The 17,701-nt window shown below is 43.9% G+C and overlaps 1 protein-coding gene across 1 annotated transcript in view; it reads right to left on the bottom strand.

Annotated features, from left to right (window-relative positions):
• The window catches only part of LOC115172942 (synaptosomal-associated protein 25-B), a 68,764-nt gene that overhangs the window by 24,976 nt on the left and 26,087 nt on the right, over positions 1-17,701 (bottom strand). Inside the window, exons 2-3 of the mRNA XM_029730833.1 lie at positions 12,892-13,029; positions 7,571-7,612 (exon numbers count right to left, since the gene is read on the bottom strand). Coding sequence (XP_029586693.1) covers positions 7,571-7,612; positions 12,892-12,963 — 114 coding nt within the window. The 5' untranslated portion in view covers positions 12,964-13,029. The remainder of the gene's footprint in view (positions 1-7,570; positions 7,613-12,891; positions 13,030-17,701) is intronic.

Raw genomic sequence — 17,701 nt, 5'->3', positions numbered from 1 at the left:
GCTCTGAAGATAGATGGGGGGCAATCAGTTCACATATGGTGTCCAGAGCACAGCTGGGGGCAGAGGGTGGTCTATAGCAGGCAGCAACTGTGAGAGACTTGTTTTTAGAGAGGTGGATTTTTAAAAGTAGAAGTTCAAATTGTTTGGGTACAGACCTGGATAGTAGGACAGAACTCTGCAGGCTATCTCTACAGTAGATTTCAACACCGCCCCCTTTGGCCGTTCTATCTTGTCTGAAAATGTTGTAGTTAGGGATGGAGATTTCAGAGTTTTTGGTGGTCTTCCTAAGCCAGGATTCAGACACGGCTAGGACATCCGGGTTGGCAGAGTGTGCTAAAGCAGTGAATAAAACAAACTTAGGGAGGAGGCTTCTAACGCTAACATGCATGAAACCAAGGCTATTACGGTTACAGAAGTCATCAAAAGAGAGCACCTGGGGAATAGGAGTGGAGCTAGGCACTGCAGGGCCTGGATTCACCTCTACATTGCCAGAGGAACAGAGGAGGAGTAGGATAAGCGTACGGCTAAAAGCTATGAGAATTGGTCGTCTAGGACGTCCGGAACAGAGAGTAAAAGGAGCAGGTATTGTCTCTAGAAACATCATTGAAACCAGGTGATGTCATCGCATGTGTGGGTGGTGGAACTGAGAGGTTGGATAAGGTATGATGAGCAGGGCTAGAGGCTCTACAGTGAAATAAGCCAATAAACACTAACCAGAACAGCAATGGACAAGGCATATTGACATTAAGGAGAGGCATGCTTAGCCAAGTGATCAAAATAGGTCCGGTATGTTCTGGTCTGAGTCGCGTTGTACAAAACTGGCGATAGCTTTTTGAGCTAAGGGATAGCTGATGACCGCCAACCGTGGTTAGCTGAACTCCAACGTTAGCTAGTGAACTGGCTAACTTCTGGCTAGCGTGGATTTCAGATTTGAGGTAAATGATATTTTATTTTTTACTTGGTGAGGCTGGTTGCAGGAGAGTGTTTTGAAGTTGTGTTTTTAGAAGAAAATATATAAAAAGATATGCGAAGAAAAGATGTAAATATATATATACTCGGGACACGTCAAGACGAGGACAAAAGACGTCTGACTGCTATGCCATCTTGGATAATAAGAGGGATAATATGAGAAATGAGGAGGAAGTAGGCCTATGAGACATGGAAATAGACTTGATAGCACCAGATGCTTCTTTCCAACATGTATTATTTATGGATCAATTTTACACAACGACCCAATTACATGGAGACAGTATTACTGTGTGTTAGACAGGCATTGAAGCTGCTACTGTCCCACCAACCATTCAGTAAGGGCAGGCCAGATTTCAGAAGTGTTTTCACCATAGATATGTTGTCTATGGTTTGCACCGGGTGCAAAGTTTTCAGCTTTTGTCAGTGTCACCTTGTTTACACACTCAAATCTGGGCCAAGTTTTTCAAAATTCTACAATCTGGACTATCTTCTTCAATGTCTGTCTGTCTGTCTGTCTGTCTGTCTGTCTGTCTGTCTGTCTGTCTGTCTGTCTGTCTGTCTGTCTGTCTGTCTGTCTGTCTGTCTGTCTGTCTGTGAGAAATTAGGGGTTTACAGATGTCCATCAGATCCCGTCTCTCTGGAGACAGCCACCAACCAGCAGCATTGATTCTTTTCCTCATGCTCTCTCCCTCCACCACTTCCACAGAGTCCTGATATAACAGACTTTATTATACTGTCTGTCTCCCTCCACCACTTCCACAGAGTCCTGATATAACAGACTTTATAATACTGTCTGTCTCCCTCCACCACTTCCACAGAGTCCTGAAATAACAGACTTTATAATACTGTCTGTCTCCCTCCACCACTTCCACAGAGTCCTGAAATAACAGACTTTATAATACTGTCTGTCTCCCTCCACCACTTCCACAGAGTCCTGAAATAACAGACTTTATAATACTGTCTGTCTCTCCTTATCTTGAATGGCTCAAAGCTTATATGGGGGATAGACTGATAGATTTAACCCCTCCGTCACTGGTTTGTTCTGTGAGGACAGACACTGGGAGACGAGAAGCAAGTACAGGGAGTACTTGCTTATTAATAACGGACATGAAACGAAACAAGGACAGCGTCTGGACTGGGGACAAACAAAACGACATTAATGCAGACACGGGGAAAAAAACTGAGGAAGTGGCAGATATAGGGGAGGCAATCAATAAGGTAATAGAGTCCAGGTGAGTTCCATGAAGCGCTGATGCACGTAACGATGGTGACAGGTGTGTGTAATGACGGGCCGCCTGGCGCCCTGGAGTGCCAGAGAGGGGGAGCAGGAGCAGGCATGACATGTTCAAATCTTTGGATTGAAATATTAATCTGGAATTTATGCCTGATGCTTCACTGAATGTTAAACAGGTGGTCCCACCAGGATCATCACGTGTCAAGTGATGTATATACTGTAGCTACAGATAAAGCTCTTTGATAAATGAATAAAACGCAAATCTATGTCATCTCAGTCAATGACAACATTATTAGAGTTATTTATAACTGAGGGTAACTCAGTTTATTGGGGCTGAGTAAAGCTAGACTAGAGTGTTATAATGCTGCATAACAGGGCGGCTCAGAGGGTAACTCAGTTTATTGGGGCTGAGTAAAGCTAGACTAGAGTGTTATAATGCTGCATAACAGGGCGGCTCAGAGGGTAACTCAGTTTATTGGGGCTGAGTAAAGCTAGACTAGAGTGTTATAATGCTGCATAACAGGGCGGCTCAGAGGGTAACTCAGTTTATTGGGGCTGAGTAAAGCTAGACTAGAGTGTTATAATGCTGCATAGCAGGGCGGCTCAGAGGGTAACTCAGTTTATTGGGGCTGAGTAAAGCTAGACTAGAGTGTTATAATGCTGCATAACAGGGCGGCTCAGAGGGTAACTCAGTTTATTGGGGCTGAGTAAAGCTAGACTAGAGTGTTATAATGCTGCATAACAGGGCGGCTCAGAGGGTAACTCAGTTTATTGGGGCTGAGTAAAGCTAGACTAGAGTGTTATAATGCTGCATAACAGGGCGGCTCAGAGGGTAACTCAGTTTATTGGGGCTGTGTAAAGCTAGACTAGAGTGTTATAATGCTGCATAACAGGGCGGCTCAGAGGGTAACTCAGTTTATTGGGGCTGAGTAAAGCTAGACTAGAGTGTTATAATGCTGCATAACAGGGCGGCTCAGAGGGTAACTCAGTTTATTGGGGCTGAGTAAAGCTAGACTAGAGTGTTATAATGCTGCATAACAGGGCGGCTCAGAGGGTAACTCAGTTTATTGGGGCTGAGTAAAGCTAGACTAGAGTGTTATAATGCTGCATAACAGGGCGGCTCAGAGGGTAACTCAGTTTATTGGGGCTGAGTAAAGCTAGACTAGAGTGTTATAATGCTGCATAACAGGGCGGCTCAGAGGGTAACTCAGTTTATTGGGGCTGTGTAAAGCTAGACTATAGGCCAGAGGCAGAGCTGACAACATTACATCAGACAGATAGATAACCCAACACTAACCACATTCACAACCTCTATAAAGCGTAACATCACTCCATCAGTCAAAGAGAGCGCTTAAGTCTAGGACCAAAAGGCTCCTCAAAAGCTTCTACCCCCCAAGTCATAAAACTGCTGAACAATTAATAAAATGGCCACCGGTCAATTTACATGGATCTCCCTCCCTTTTTGTACACTGCTGCTACTCACTGTTTATTATCTATGCATAGTCACTTCACCCCTACCTACATGTACAAATTACCTCGACTAACCTGTACCCCTGCACACTGACTCGGTACCGGTGACCCCTGTATATAGCCTCATTATTGTTATTCTTATTGTGTTACTTTTTATTCTTTATTTTTTGTTTTACTTTAGTCTATTTGGTAAATTCTTAACTCTTCTTGAACTGCACTATTGGTTAAGGGCTTGTAAGTAACAATTTCACGGTAAGGTCTACATACGGTAAGGTCTATGTGACAAATACAGTTTGATTTGATTTGAGCAGCGCTGAACAGATACTCTCCCTGCACCGATACTCTTGCCTGATTATATTAGCCTAGTGTTGAAGATTTCAAAGCCCACACAACACAGGGAGAGCACTTGTTCAACTCTCACCCTGTTAGTGGGAGAGCACTTGTTCAACTCTCACCCTGTTAGTGGGAGAGCACTTGTTATACTCTCACCCTGTTAGTGGGAGAGCACTTGTTATACTCTCACCCTGTTAGTGGGAGAGCACTTGTTCAACTCTCACCCTGTTAGTGAGAGAGCACTTGTTCAACTCTCACCCTGTTAGTGAGAGAGCACTTGTTATACTCTCACCCTGTTAGTGGGAGAGCACTTGTTCAACTCTCACCCTGTTAGTGGGAGAGCACTTGTTCAACTCTCACCCTGTCAGTGGGAGAGCACTTGTTCAACTCTCACCCTGTCAGTGGGAGAGCACTTGTTCAACTCTCACCCTGTTAGTGTTCCTGTGCTACAGAGGATGGTTGATAGAGTATTAACCTGGGTGGGTGGGATGGGTTTCTCATTGCCTCGGTAGCTAAAGTAATATGTTATTTATCTCCACAACCCAGCCTCATAGCCGTCAAAGAGTTACAATTATAAAAGTGATGTTTTGATGTCAATCTTCAATGTGTGAATGAACAACAATATTGGAACAAAGAACACACTATTCTAGGATTTGTAATCAAATCACTTGTTTATTTATCATGTGCGCCGAATACAACCTTACAGTGAAATGCTAACTTACAGGCTCTAACCAATATTGCAATAAAGGTAAGTAAAGTAAAGAAGTAAAGAAATAAAACAACAGTAAAAAGACAGGCTGTATACAGTAGAGAGGCTATATACAGTAGAGAGGCTGTATACAGTAGAGAGGTTATATACAGTAGAGAGGCTGTATACAGTAGAGAGGCTGTATACAGTAGAGAGGCTATATACAGTAGAGAGGCTATATACAGTAGAGAGGTTATATACAGTAGAGAGGCTATATACAGTAGAGAGGTTATATACAGTAGAGAGGCTATATACAGTAGAGAGGCTATATACAGACACCGGTTAGTCAGGCTGATTGAGGTAGTATGTACATATGGTTAAAGTGACTATGCATACATGACATACTACTTATGCACATAGTCCTTTGATAAACCCTACCCCTTCAGGGCTTTAGCTGGTGGAGCATTACCATAGTCCTTCGATAAACCCCTTCAGGGCTTTAGCTGGTGGAGCATTACCATAGTCCTTCGATAAACCCCTTCAGGGCTTTAGCTGGTGGAGCGTTACCATAGTCCTTCGATAAACCCCTTCAGGGCTTTAGCTGGTGGAGCATTACCATAGTCCTTCGATAAACCCCTTCAGGGCTTTAGCTGGTGGAGCATTACCATAGTCCTTCGATAAACCCCTTCAGGGCTTTAGCTGGTGGAGCGTTACCATAGTCCTTCGATAAACCCCTTCAGGGCTTTAGCTGGTGGAGCATTACCATAGTCCTTCGATAAACCCCTTCAGGGCTTTAGCTGGTGGAGCATTACCATAGTCCTTCGATAAACCCCTTCAGGGCTTTAGCTGGTGGAGCATTACCATAGTCCTTCGATAAACCCCTTCAGGGCTTTAGCTGGTGGAGCATTACCATAGTCCTTCGATAAACCCCTTCAGGGCTTTAGCTGGTGGAGCATTACCATAGTCCTTCGATAAACCCCTTCAGGGCTTTAGCTGGTGGAGCATTACCATAGTCCTTCGATAAACCCCTTCAGGGCTTTAGCTGGTGGAGCATTACCATAGTCCTTCGATAAACCCCTTCAGGGCTTTAGCTGGTGGAGCATTACCATAGTCCTTCGATAAACCCCTTCAGGGCTTTAGCTGGTGGAGCATTACCATATTTCTTTAACTAGGCAAGTCAGTTAAGAACAAATTCTTAATTTCAATGACGGCCTAGGAACAGTGGGTTAACTGCCTTGTTCAGAACGACAGATTTGTACCTTTTCAGCTCTGGGATTCGAACTTGCTACCATTTCGATTACTAGTCCAACGCTCTAACCACTAGGCTACGCCGCCCCAGGCCTAGGATTATATGGACCATGGAGAGACTGTGTCCAGCTCTACTTTACAGACAGCCAGGGTGATGTATGTGCCTATATCCCCTGGATGAGACCATCTGGGGAGTCACATTGAGAGCTACTCATGCATAATACATGCTGGGATATTGGCCCTTCATCCTCTGTCTGTCTATACCGTTTAAAGCACTCAGGAAACAGATATAGCCACAGATTGACAGTACATTTAAAAATCACTACTCAGCCATTTGTCTTCCGGCAAGTTGGAGTGATGCTAGTCCCTCGACTGGGCAGATTCACGCTCTATGATGTAAGGAGATGTGCTATTTTACAGAAACATTAATGTAATCAAACCCGGACCAAACTCTCCATTCACCTTAAAGGAAGTACAGCCGCTTACATCCTATCAGGAAATTAGATCTGTCTCTCAATTTGAATAAGAAAACTGTGTGGTGTGTGGTGTGTGGTGTGGTGTGTGGTGTGTGCTGTGGTATGCTGTGTGGTGTGTGTATGTGTGGTGTGTGCTGTGTGCTGTATGGTGTGTGGTGTATGGTGTGCTGTGTGGTGTATGGTGTGCTGTGTGGTGTATGGTGTGTGGTGTGGTGTGCTGTGGTGTGTGTGTGTATGTGTGGTGTGTGCTGTGGTGTGTGGTGTTGTGTGTGCTGTGGTGTGTGGTGTGTGGTGTGTGGTGTGTGTATGTGTGGTGTGCTGTGTGCTGTGTGGTGTGTGGTGTGTGTATGTGTGCTGTGTGCTGTGTGGTGTGTGGTGTGTGTATGTGTGGTGTGCTGTGTGCTGTGTGCTGTGTGGTGTGTGGTGTGTAGTGTGGTGTGTATGTGTGGTGTGCGGTGTGCTGTGTGTGGTGTGTAGTGTGGTGTGTATGTGTGGTGTGTATGTGTGGTGTGGTGTGTGGTGTGGTGTGTGCTGTGTGGTGTGGTGTGGTGTGTGCTGTGTGGTGTGGTGTGCTGTGGTGTGTGGTGTGTGTATGTGGTGTGTGGTGTGGTGTGTGGTGTGTGTATGTGGTGTGTGGTGTGTGGTGTGTGTATGTGGTGTGTGGTGTGTGTATCTGTGCTGTGTGTATGTGTGGTGTGTAGTGTGGTGTGTGGTGTGTGTATGTGTGCTGTGTGTATGTGTGGTGTGTGGTGGGTGTATGTGTGGTGTGTGGTGGGTGTATGTGTGCTGTGTGTATGTGTGGGGTGCGGTGTGTATGTGTGGTGTGTGGTGTGTATGTGTGGTGTGTGGTGTGTAGTGTGTGGTGTGTGGTGTGTAGTGTGTGGTGTGTATGTGTGGTGTGTGGTGTGTATGTGTGGTGTGTGGTGTGTAGTGTGTGGTGTGTATGTGTGGTGTGTGGTGTGTATGTGTGGTGTGTGGTGTGTATGTGTGGTGTGTGGTGTGTATGTGTGGTGTGTGGTGTGTAGTGTGTGGTGTGTATGTGTGGTGTGTGGTGTGTATGTGTGGTGTGTGGTGTGTAGTGTGTGGTGTGTATGTGTGGTGTGTGGTGTGTATGTGTGGTGTGTGGTGTGTGTAATGTTAAGTTGACCTTACCTCCTCCACCATGGCCAGCATGCGCCGAGTGCTCTCCAGTGACTGTGGAAAGAAAACACCCATATTAGAGAGTTGTCAGATGAATCTCTTCTCTACTACTGTACTGTACCACACACCTGGTGATGAACACACCTGGAATTGAACACACCTGGTAATAAACACACCTGGTAATGAATACACCTGTAACCAGTGCTGGTATCAACTCTATTGAATCCATTTCATAAACGAAATAATCATTACATAATACAAAAAGTAAATAATAATCGGATACCCTCCTGTATTGACTGGGTTAGTATTTCAGCTCTGTATTCCAGCACTTTGGATTTGAAATGATACAATGACTACGAGGTTAAAGGTCAGACTGTCAGCTTTAATTTGAGGGTATTTTCATCCATATCGGGTGAACTGTTTAGAAATTACAACGCTGGTGTACAGAGCCAAAACAACAACAATTGAGTCACTGTGCCAATATTTGGAGCTCCCGGTCTATAGGAGGGTGTGCCATTAACATGGATACAGTGAGCTACCAAGTTTTCACATTCCCACTGAATGTATCACCTGTTCTCCTCACTCTTCCCTCCCTCCTTTTCCAACAATCTGCTTTTACATACCTATATTTCCTTCTAAATGTCTCCCTCCCACCCTCCCTCCCTCCCTCCACTCTCCCTCCCTCCCTCTCTCCCTCCCTCCCTCCACTCTCCCTCCCTCCCTCCCTCCACTCTCCCTCCACTCTCCCTCCACTCTCCCTCCCTCCACATCTCTAATCTCTCCCCTTCTCCTGTCTCCCTCTCTCTCCAGAGCCTGGCTGGATTACATTATCTCTTCATGAATGTTTAATAGGTCCATTTGAGCTAGTCTATTATTCTGCCGATCTGAATTAAGGCTGCGCCCCACTCCTTAGAAAAGGACAGGCCAGAGAGATGTACAGTTAACACTGTCTAAAACCTCACCCACACAAAACACCCACAGCAAAACCACAGGGACATAGACACAGTAGGACACATAACCATGATATTTAGTTTATGGCAAATATAGTTTATGGCTGACTAACGCTAGTTGAAAAGCAGGGCTCGATGACAGAGGAGAATAGTGAGAGAATAACAGTGACGTGGATAGCAAGACAACTGAGCCAGGGATTATTAATGTGAGATTATTAATGGGGGATTGTTAATGTGAGATTTCTAACGCATTGTCAATCTGTGATCAAATGAACCCAAGGACAGTGGGCTACATGCGACCGTTGTGAAGTAAGGGTGAGATATTAGACAATGCCTTCTGTTACCGACCTCAGATGCCACACGTTCACCCTGCGGGGCGACAGACGGGGTAATTATAATAATGCATCATATTACACTTTTCTCAAAGACACATGATAGGTCACGAGACAGGAGATGCATCTTTGTTGATCTGTGATTATATCAAATGTTGTCATCTTTTTGACTACCAACCCAGAGCAGACCGACAGCCATTTTGGAAAGACTCCCCCCCATCCCCCCCTCCCCCCCCCCCCCCCCCCCCACTAGCAGGCCCAAATACTCAAGTGCTCTTGACACAAAGTGGGATTTGGCTGACAAATCAGTCCATGGCTGGTTGTCTGTTATTATTGACCCCTGGCAGGCAGTCCTAGTACTGGCTCTACCTCAAAGAATCAACAAAGGTCCTATCATAATCTATATAAAGATGAGATCTCTTTCTCTCCATGGAAGCCAAATGGGTATACTGTTAGACAGTGTTCAATAGATACAGTTAAATAAATATGGATCAGCATCAATGAGCTTTATAAAAAAAATTGTCCTATTGTGATTTACATACACAGATTTGATCTCTTTCTATCCTTGGAAACCAAAACACAGTGCTCAATATAAGTCCAAAGCTGATTGACATATTGAGTGACCAAGCTGTGTAAACACAGCAGGGTCTGGTTGACTCAGCTTAGTTTAGAGCAATACAGCCTATTTATAGTCAAACAGCACTCAAATATTAATCTAATTCATGACTTGCAAAGCCCCAGATAGGCTGTCTCCCGTTAGGTACGAATTACAGTGTAGCTAAAATGGGACAAAACAGTTGATAGAGCTCTGATACGGAACAGATGTCTAGTTGATAGAGCTCTGATACGGAACAGATGTCTAGTTGATAGAGCTCTGATACAGAACAGATGTCTAGTTGATAGAGCTCTAATACAGAACAGATGTCTAGTTGATAGAGCTCTGATACAGAACAGATGTCTAGTTGATAGAGCTCTGATACAGAACAGATGTCTAGTTGATAGAGCTCTGATGTGGAACAAATGTCTAGTTGATAGAGCTCTGATGTGGAACAGATGTCTAGTTGATAGAGCTCTGATACAGAACAGATGTCTAGTTGATAGAGCTCTGATACAGAACAGATGTCTAGTTGATAGAGCTCTGATACAGAACAGATGTCTAGTTGATAGAGCTCTGATACGGAACAGATGTCTAGTTGATAGAGCTCTCATACAGAACAGATGTCTAGTTGATAGAGCTCTGATGTGGAACAGATGTCTAGTTGATAGAGCTCTGATGTGGAACAGATGTCTAGTTGATAGAGCTCTGATACAGAACAGATGTCTAGTTGATAGAGCTCTGATGTGGAACAGATGTCTAATTGATAGAGCTCTGATACGGAACAGATGTCTAGTTGATAGAGCTCTGATACAGAACAGATGTCTAGTTGATAGAGCTCTGATGTGGAACAGATGTCTAGTTGATAGAGCTCTGATACAGAACAGATGTCTAGTTGATAGAGCTCTGATACAGAACAGATGTCTAGTTGATAGAGCTCTGATGTGGAACAGATGTCTAGTTGATAGAGCTCTGATACAGAACAGATGTCTAGTTGATAGAGCTCTGATGTGGAACAGATGTCTAGTTGATAGAGCTCTAATACAGAACAGATGTCTAGTTGATAGAGCTCTGATACAAAACAGATGTCTAGTTGATAGAGCTCTGATGTGGAACAGATGTCTAGTTGATAGAGCTCTAATACAGAACAGATGTCTAGTTGATAGAGCTCTGATACAAAACAGATGTCTAGTTGATAGAGCTCTGATACAGAACAGATGTCTAGTTGATAGAGCTCTGATGTGGAACAGATGTCTAGTTGATAGAGCTCTGATACGGAACAGATGTCTAGTTGATAGAGCTCTGATACAGAACAGATGTCTAGTTGATAGAGCTCTGATACAGAACAGATGTCTAGTTGATAGAGCTCTGATGTGGAACAGATGCCTAGTTGATAGAGCTCTGATACAGAACAGATGTCTAGTTGATAGAGCTCTGATACAGAACAGATGTCTAGTTGATAGAGCTCTGATACAGAACAGATGTCTAGTTGATAGAGCTCTGATGTGGAACAGATGTCTAGTTGATAGAGCTCTGATGTGGAACAGATGTCTAGTTGATAGAGCTCTGATACGGAACAGATGTCTAGTTGATAGAGCTCTGATACAGAACAGATGTCTAGTTGATAGAGCTCTGATACAGAACAGATGTCTAGTTGATAGAGCTCTGATACAGAACAGATGTCTAGTTGATAGAGCTCTGATGTGGAACAGATGTCTAGTTGATAGAGCTCTGATGTGGAACAGATGTCTAGTTGATAGAGCTCTGATACAGAACAGATGTCTAGTTGATAGAGCTCTGATATGGAGCAGATGTCTAGTTGATAGAGCTCTGATACGGAACAGATGTCTAGTTGATAGAACTCTGATGTGGAACAGATGTCTAGTTGATAGAGCTCTGATACAGAACAGATGTCTAGTTGATAGAGCTCTGATACAGAACAGATGTCTAGTTGATAGAGCTCTGATACAGAACAGATGTCTAGTTGATAGAGCTCTGATACGGAACAGATGTCTAGTTGATAGAGCTCTCATACAGAACAGATGTCTAGTTGATAGAGCTCTGATGTGGAACAGATGTCTAGTTGATAGAGCTCTGATACAGAACAGATGTCTAGTTGATAGAGCTCTGATACGGAACAGATGTCTAATTGATAGAGCTCTGATACGGAACAGATGTCTAGTTGATAGAGCTCTGATACAGAACAGATGTCTAGTTGATAGAGCTCTGATACAGAACAGATGTCTAGTTGATAGAGCTCTGATGTGGAACAGATGTCTAGTTGATAGAGCTCTGATACAGAACAGATGTCTAGTTGATAGAGCTCTGATGTGGAACAGATGTCTAGTTGATAGAGCTCTAATACAGAACAGATGTCTAGTTGATAGAGCTCTGATACAGAACAGATGTCTAGTTGATAGAGCTCTGATACAGAACAGATGTCTAGTTGATAGAGCTCTGATGTGGAACAGATGTCTAGTTGATAGAGCTCTGATGTGGAACAGATGTCTAGTTGATAGAGCTCTGATACAGAACAGATGTCTAGTTGATAGAGCTCTGATACAGAACAGATGTCTAGTTGATAGAGCTCTGATACAGAACAGATGTCTAGTTGATAGAGCTCTGATACAGAACAGATGTCTAGTTGATAGAGCTCTGATACAGAACAGATGTCTAGTTGATAGAGCTCTGATATGGAACAGATGTCTAGTTGATAGAGCTCTGATGTGGAACAGATGTCTAGTTGATAGAGCTCTGATACAGAACAGATGTCTAGTTGATAGAGCTCTGATGTGGAACAGATGTCTAGTTGATAGAGCTCTGATGTGGAACAGATGTCTAGTTGATAGAGCTCTGATACAGAACAGATGTCTAGTTGATAGAGCTCTGATGTGGAACAGATGTCTAGTTGATAGAGCTCTGATATGGAACAGATGTCTAGTTGATAGAGCTCTGATGTGGAACAGATGTCTAGTTGATAGAGCTCTGAATCAGAACAGATGTCTAGTTGATAGAGCTCTGATACGGAACAGATGTCTAGTTGATAGAGCTCTGATACAGAACAGATGTCTAGTGGCCTGCTTCTGTCTCAGGTGTTCCAAAAAGCATATCAGAGTAGAAATTCTGATCTAGGATCAGGTGCCCCCCTGTCCATATAATCGTATTCATTTTGATCTAAAATACAATACTGTTCCTAGATCAGCACTCTTACTCTAAGACGCGTTTCAGATATGAGCCCTGATGTAGATCTCATTTGTGTGAATGAAATGATGACGTCTACTGTGAGCTGTCACTCACGTGTGAGGTTTGTGTGTGAGGTGTGTGAGGGTTGTGTGAGAGATGTGTGTGAGGGGTGTGTGAGGTGTGTGTGAGGTGTGTGTGAGGTGTGTGTGGTTTGTGTGAGGGGTATGTGAGATGTGTGACAGAGGTTTGTGTGAGGGTTGTGTGTGTGTTTACCTCATCTGCTATCTGATCTGCCTTCGCTTGCAGGTTTTCCAGCTCATTGCGCATGTCCGCTTCATCTGCCATGGCTTCTGGGTAGTGAGATGGGCGTCGGCCTCCAAACCACGAGAAGACTGGCTGCTACTGCAAAGACTGAGGAGAGAGAGAGAGAGAGAGAGAGAACCCTTAGTATCATAAAGTATCACATTAGTACGTTATGGCGATGAACCGAATATTTGTTATCCCTTTGGAGTCGCTGCTTAGTAGGGATACGAGCGATCCACAACAAGTCAAGCTGTATACGGTATGCATTTCAGATATGTTAGAACAGGACAATTCTTTGATAATGAATCTAGTCTACATAGCATTGTGGATGGCTCAGAGTTCTCATAGTTCTCAGAGTTCTCAGAATTCTCCTAGTTTTGAGTCAAACGAGCTGGCAACCACCTTCACTGAAGCATTGTCATGATTAGACAGACATACAGACACAGCAGACAAAATCCCTCAAGGTTAGAGTCCTTCCCCCTGTCTTATCTCCTTCTGAACATCTTGAAGAACAATCTGGCCTTCATGGCCATGTACTCTCATAGAACTGGCCACCCCTTCGAGCCTGGTTCCTCTCTAGGTTTCTTCCGAGGTTTCTGCCTTTCTAGGGAGTTTTTCCTTGCCACTGTGCTTCTACATCTGCATTACTTGCTGTTTGGGGTTTTAGGCTGGGTTCCTGTACAGCACTTCATGACATCTGTGGATGTTAAAGGGCTTTATAAATACAGTTGAAGTCGGAAGTTTACATACACCTTAGCCAAATACATTTAAACTCAGATTTTCACAATTCCTGACATTTAATACTAGTAAAAATGCCCTGTCTTAGGTCAGTTAGGATCACGACTTTATTTTAAGAATGTGAAATGTCAGAATAATAGTAGAGAGAATGAATTATTTCAGCTTTCATTTCTTTCATCACATTCCCAGTGGGTCAAAAGTTTACATACACAATTAGTATTTGGTAGCATTGCCTTTAAATTGTTTAACTTGGGTCAAAAGTTTCAGGTAGCCTTCCACAAGCTTCCCACAATAAGTTGGGTGAATTTTGGCCCATTCCTCCTGACAGAGCTGCTGTAACTGAGTCAGGTTTGCAGGCCTCCTTGCTCACACATGCTTTTCAGTTCTGCCCACACATTTTTTTATAGGATTGAGGTCAGGGCTTTGTGATGGCCTCTCCAATACCTTGACTTTGTTGTCTTTAAGCCATTTTGCTACAACTTTAGAAGTACGTTTGGGGTCATTGTCCATTTGGAAGACCAATTTGCGACCAAGCTTTAACTTCCTGACTGATGTCTTGAGATGTTGCTTCAATATATCCACATAATTTTCCTTCCTCACAATGCCATCTATTTTGGGAAGTGCACCAATCCCTGCTACAGCAAAGCAACCCCACAACATGATGCTGCCACCCCCGTGCTTCATGGTTGGGATGGTGTTCTTCGGCTTGCAAGCCTCCCTCTTTTTACTCCAAGCATAACGATGGTCATTATGGCCAGTTCTATTTTTGTTTCATCAGACCAGAGGACATTTCTCCAAAAAGTATGATCTTTGTCCCCATGTGCAGTTGCAAACAGGAGTTTGGCTTTTTTATGGCGGTTTTGGAGCAGTGGCTTCTTCCTTGCTGAGCGGCCTTTGAGGTTATGTCGATATCGGACTCGTTTTACTGTTAATATAGATGCTTTTGTACCTGTTTCCTCCAGCATCTTCACAAGGTCCTTTGCTGTTGTTCTGGGATTGATTTGCACTTTTTGCACCAAATGATGTTCATCTTTAGGAGACAGAACGCGTCTCCTTCCTGAGCGGTATGACGGCTGCGTGGTCCCATGGTGTTTATACTTGCATACTATTGTTTGCACAGATGGCGTTTGGAAATTGCTCCCAAGGATGAACCAGACATGTGGAGGTCTACAATGTTTTGTCTGAGGTCTTGGCTGATTTCTTTCGATTTTCCCATGATGTCAAGCAAAGAGGCACTGCGTTTGAAGGTAGGCCTTGAAATACATCCACAGGTACACCTCCAATTGACTCAAATTATGTCAATTAGCCTATCAGAAGCTTCTAAAGCCATGACATAATTTTCTGGAATTTTCCAAGCTGCTTAAAGACACAGTCAGCTTAGTGTATGTAAACTTCTGACCCACTGGAATTGTGATACAGTGAATTATAAGTTAAATAATGGAGAGGGGTAGGGAGGGAGAGGGGTAGAGCAAGAGAGAGGTAGTGAGGGAGAGGGGTAGGGAGGGAGAAGGAGAGAGAGAGACTAAACTGAAAGGAGTTGGCAGATTTGTTATGTAACACACTGTTACGATCGTCTGAAGAACTGGACCAAGGTGCAGCGTGGTAGGCGTACATTTTACTTTTAATAAAAATGACACCGGAAAAAACATCAAAATGCAAAAACGAGCGTGAAGCTACATGCAGTGCAGAAAGCCACTACACACAAACAAGATCCCACAATCACAGGTGAGGAAAAAGGGCTGCCTAAGTATGATCCCCAATCAGAGACAACGATAAACAGCTGCCTCTGATTGGGAACCATACTAGGGCAACAAAGAAATAGAAACCTAGATATGCCCACCCAAGTCACATCCTGACCTAACAAAATAGACAATAAAAAAGGCTCTAAGGTCAGGGCGTTACTCACACATTTCTTTAAGTTCACTTCAATCTGTTATTTATTCCATCAACATAACATGTACATTAAAACAATACTGCACTCTCAATCATTCTAAGTCAGTTGTCATAATGTCATGCATTTAGAAAGCCTCTCTCAAAGGTTTTCATCTAAACTCGACAAAAGCCTCGGCCATTTTATGTTCTGAGATGCTTTGTTGTCGGGACAGATGGGAAACCATATCGTGTGATTGCTGTCAAATACACAATGGCGGAATACAGTAAGAACCAGCTTGAGCTTGATGTCAACGATAACGTTTCTATTTCTGTACACTGCGAGTCAGTCGGCAAGAGACTCAATGTTTCATAGACATGGAAACTCATGTTCTTTATGTCCAAATCAACAAATTACAGTTATTTTCAGGTGAGGGTGAGGCAGGCTCAGATCCCAATGCGCACAGACGTCAATTCAACGTCTATTCCACGTTGGTTCAACGTAATTTCCTTGAAAGGATGTGGAAACAAGGTTGATTGAACCAGTGTGTGCACATTGGTGTGATCCTATGTTTTAATGTCAGATAAGGTTTTCCCAACTCCCTCTCTCTTTCTCTCCCATTCACTCGCTCTTTCCTTCCCTCTCTCTCCCCAGTCGTCAGTAGGTCTTTAATAATTGAGTATCGGCTCTGAAAGGAACAGCGGCCCACAGTACAGGATAGTCAGACTCTTAAAAGCCTCCCTCCTTTCTCTCTTTTGTTGTTGTATTCCCCTCTCTCTCTCTCCCTCTTGCTCTCCCTTTCTCTCTCTCTTTCTCTTTTTGTATTTATTTTCATTTCACTGTGAGGAATATTGTCTTCTCCTCATTGTTTGTTTTCAGTAGTCTGATTTTCCCTCCTGCTTTTTCCTCCTGTCATCAGTAATTTCTCTCCAGTTGATTACCCCTCCCTCTATTACATTTATCCATTCTATCACCTCCTCCTCCTCCTCACTTCTTTCATGTCCACGACTCTCACATTCACCCCCTTCCCAGGCGAAAGGTTGTTATCACAGCTGGATAGAGACAGCTGACAGGCCTCTAGGTGTTGAATAGTGTCCAGCATTACTATATAACAACATCATAATTGACTTTTTCAATCAATAGTCTGAAATGGACTGGATTCACTACCAAAGGAGACTGCATACTGTAGCAACACACAACAGATCCCAGGCTGTTGGTGAACAGTCTATCAGTTTGTCTCCAGTGATCCCAGGCTGTTGGTGAACAGTCTATCAGTTTGTCTCCAGTGATCCCAGGCTGTTGGTGAACAGTCTATCAGTTTGTCTCCAGTGATCCCAGGCTGTTGGTGAACAGTCTATCAGTTTGTCTCCAGTGATCCCAGGCTGTTGGTGAACAGTCTGTCAGTTTGCCTCCAGTGATCCCAGGCTGTTGGTGAACAGTCTATCAGTTGGTCTCCAGTGATCCCAGGCTGTTGGCGAACAGACCATGGCCGTTTTCTGTTATCAACTAAAATGCTCTGCCTTTTGTGGCATTTAGCGTTGACCTTTAGCATGGGGTACAGTACCCAGACAGACAGACAGACAGACAGACAGACAGACAGACAGACAGACAGACAGACAGACAGACAGACAGACAGACAGACGATCAATCCTACTCTCTCACACACACTTCCTGTCTTTTACCCAACACAAACCTGGTAAGGTCTAAACCTGCTCCATGCAGGGAAAACTTCAAAAACAGAACTTCTCGGGGCAGCAGTCATGTGTTTTAGTACAAGGTCTTTCTCAATTCAGAATCGATAGAGCTCAGTCTCAATTAATCTTTCCTCGATCCTCTCTCCTCGTCCTTCCTCTCAACAGGAGAGGTAAGAGAGGAGGGACCTTGGACCTTCTCCTCCAATACTGTTGAGAAGAAGATTGTGGAAAGATTAATTGAGATTGAGTGGCTCTAGGCTACTAGGGCTCTATCTGTTGCTAAGTCCCGCCTCCCCATCCCCCTCCACTAGACACGCTGCTGTCACTCTGTTTGATTGACGACATTCGTAAGGCCTCAGCCAGAACTGAGCCGAGGGAGAGATTAAAAACACCAGGGTAAAGAGGATTTACGCACCACTGTTTTCTTTCTCCTCCTCCATGTTATTTACTGCATCTCTCTCGCTATCTCTGTTATTTC

Source organism: Salmo trutta, chromosome 33 (genome assembly GCF_901001165.1).
Source record: "Salmo trutta chromosome 33, fSalTru1.1, whole genome shotgun sequence".
Taxonomy (NCBI): Eukaryota; Metazoa; Chordata; class Actinopteri; order Salmoniformes; family Salmonidae; genus Salmo; species Salmo trutta.
The sequence above is the reverse complement of the archived record's forward strand: the minus strand, read 5'-3'. Positions and strand labels throughout refer to the sequence as shown.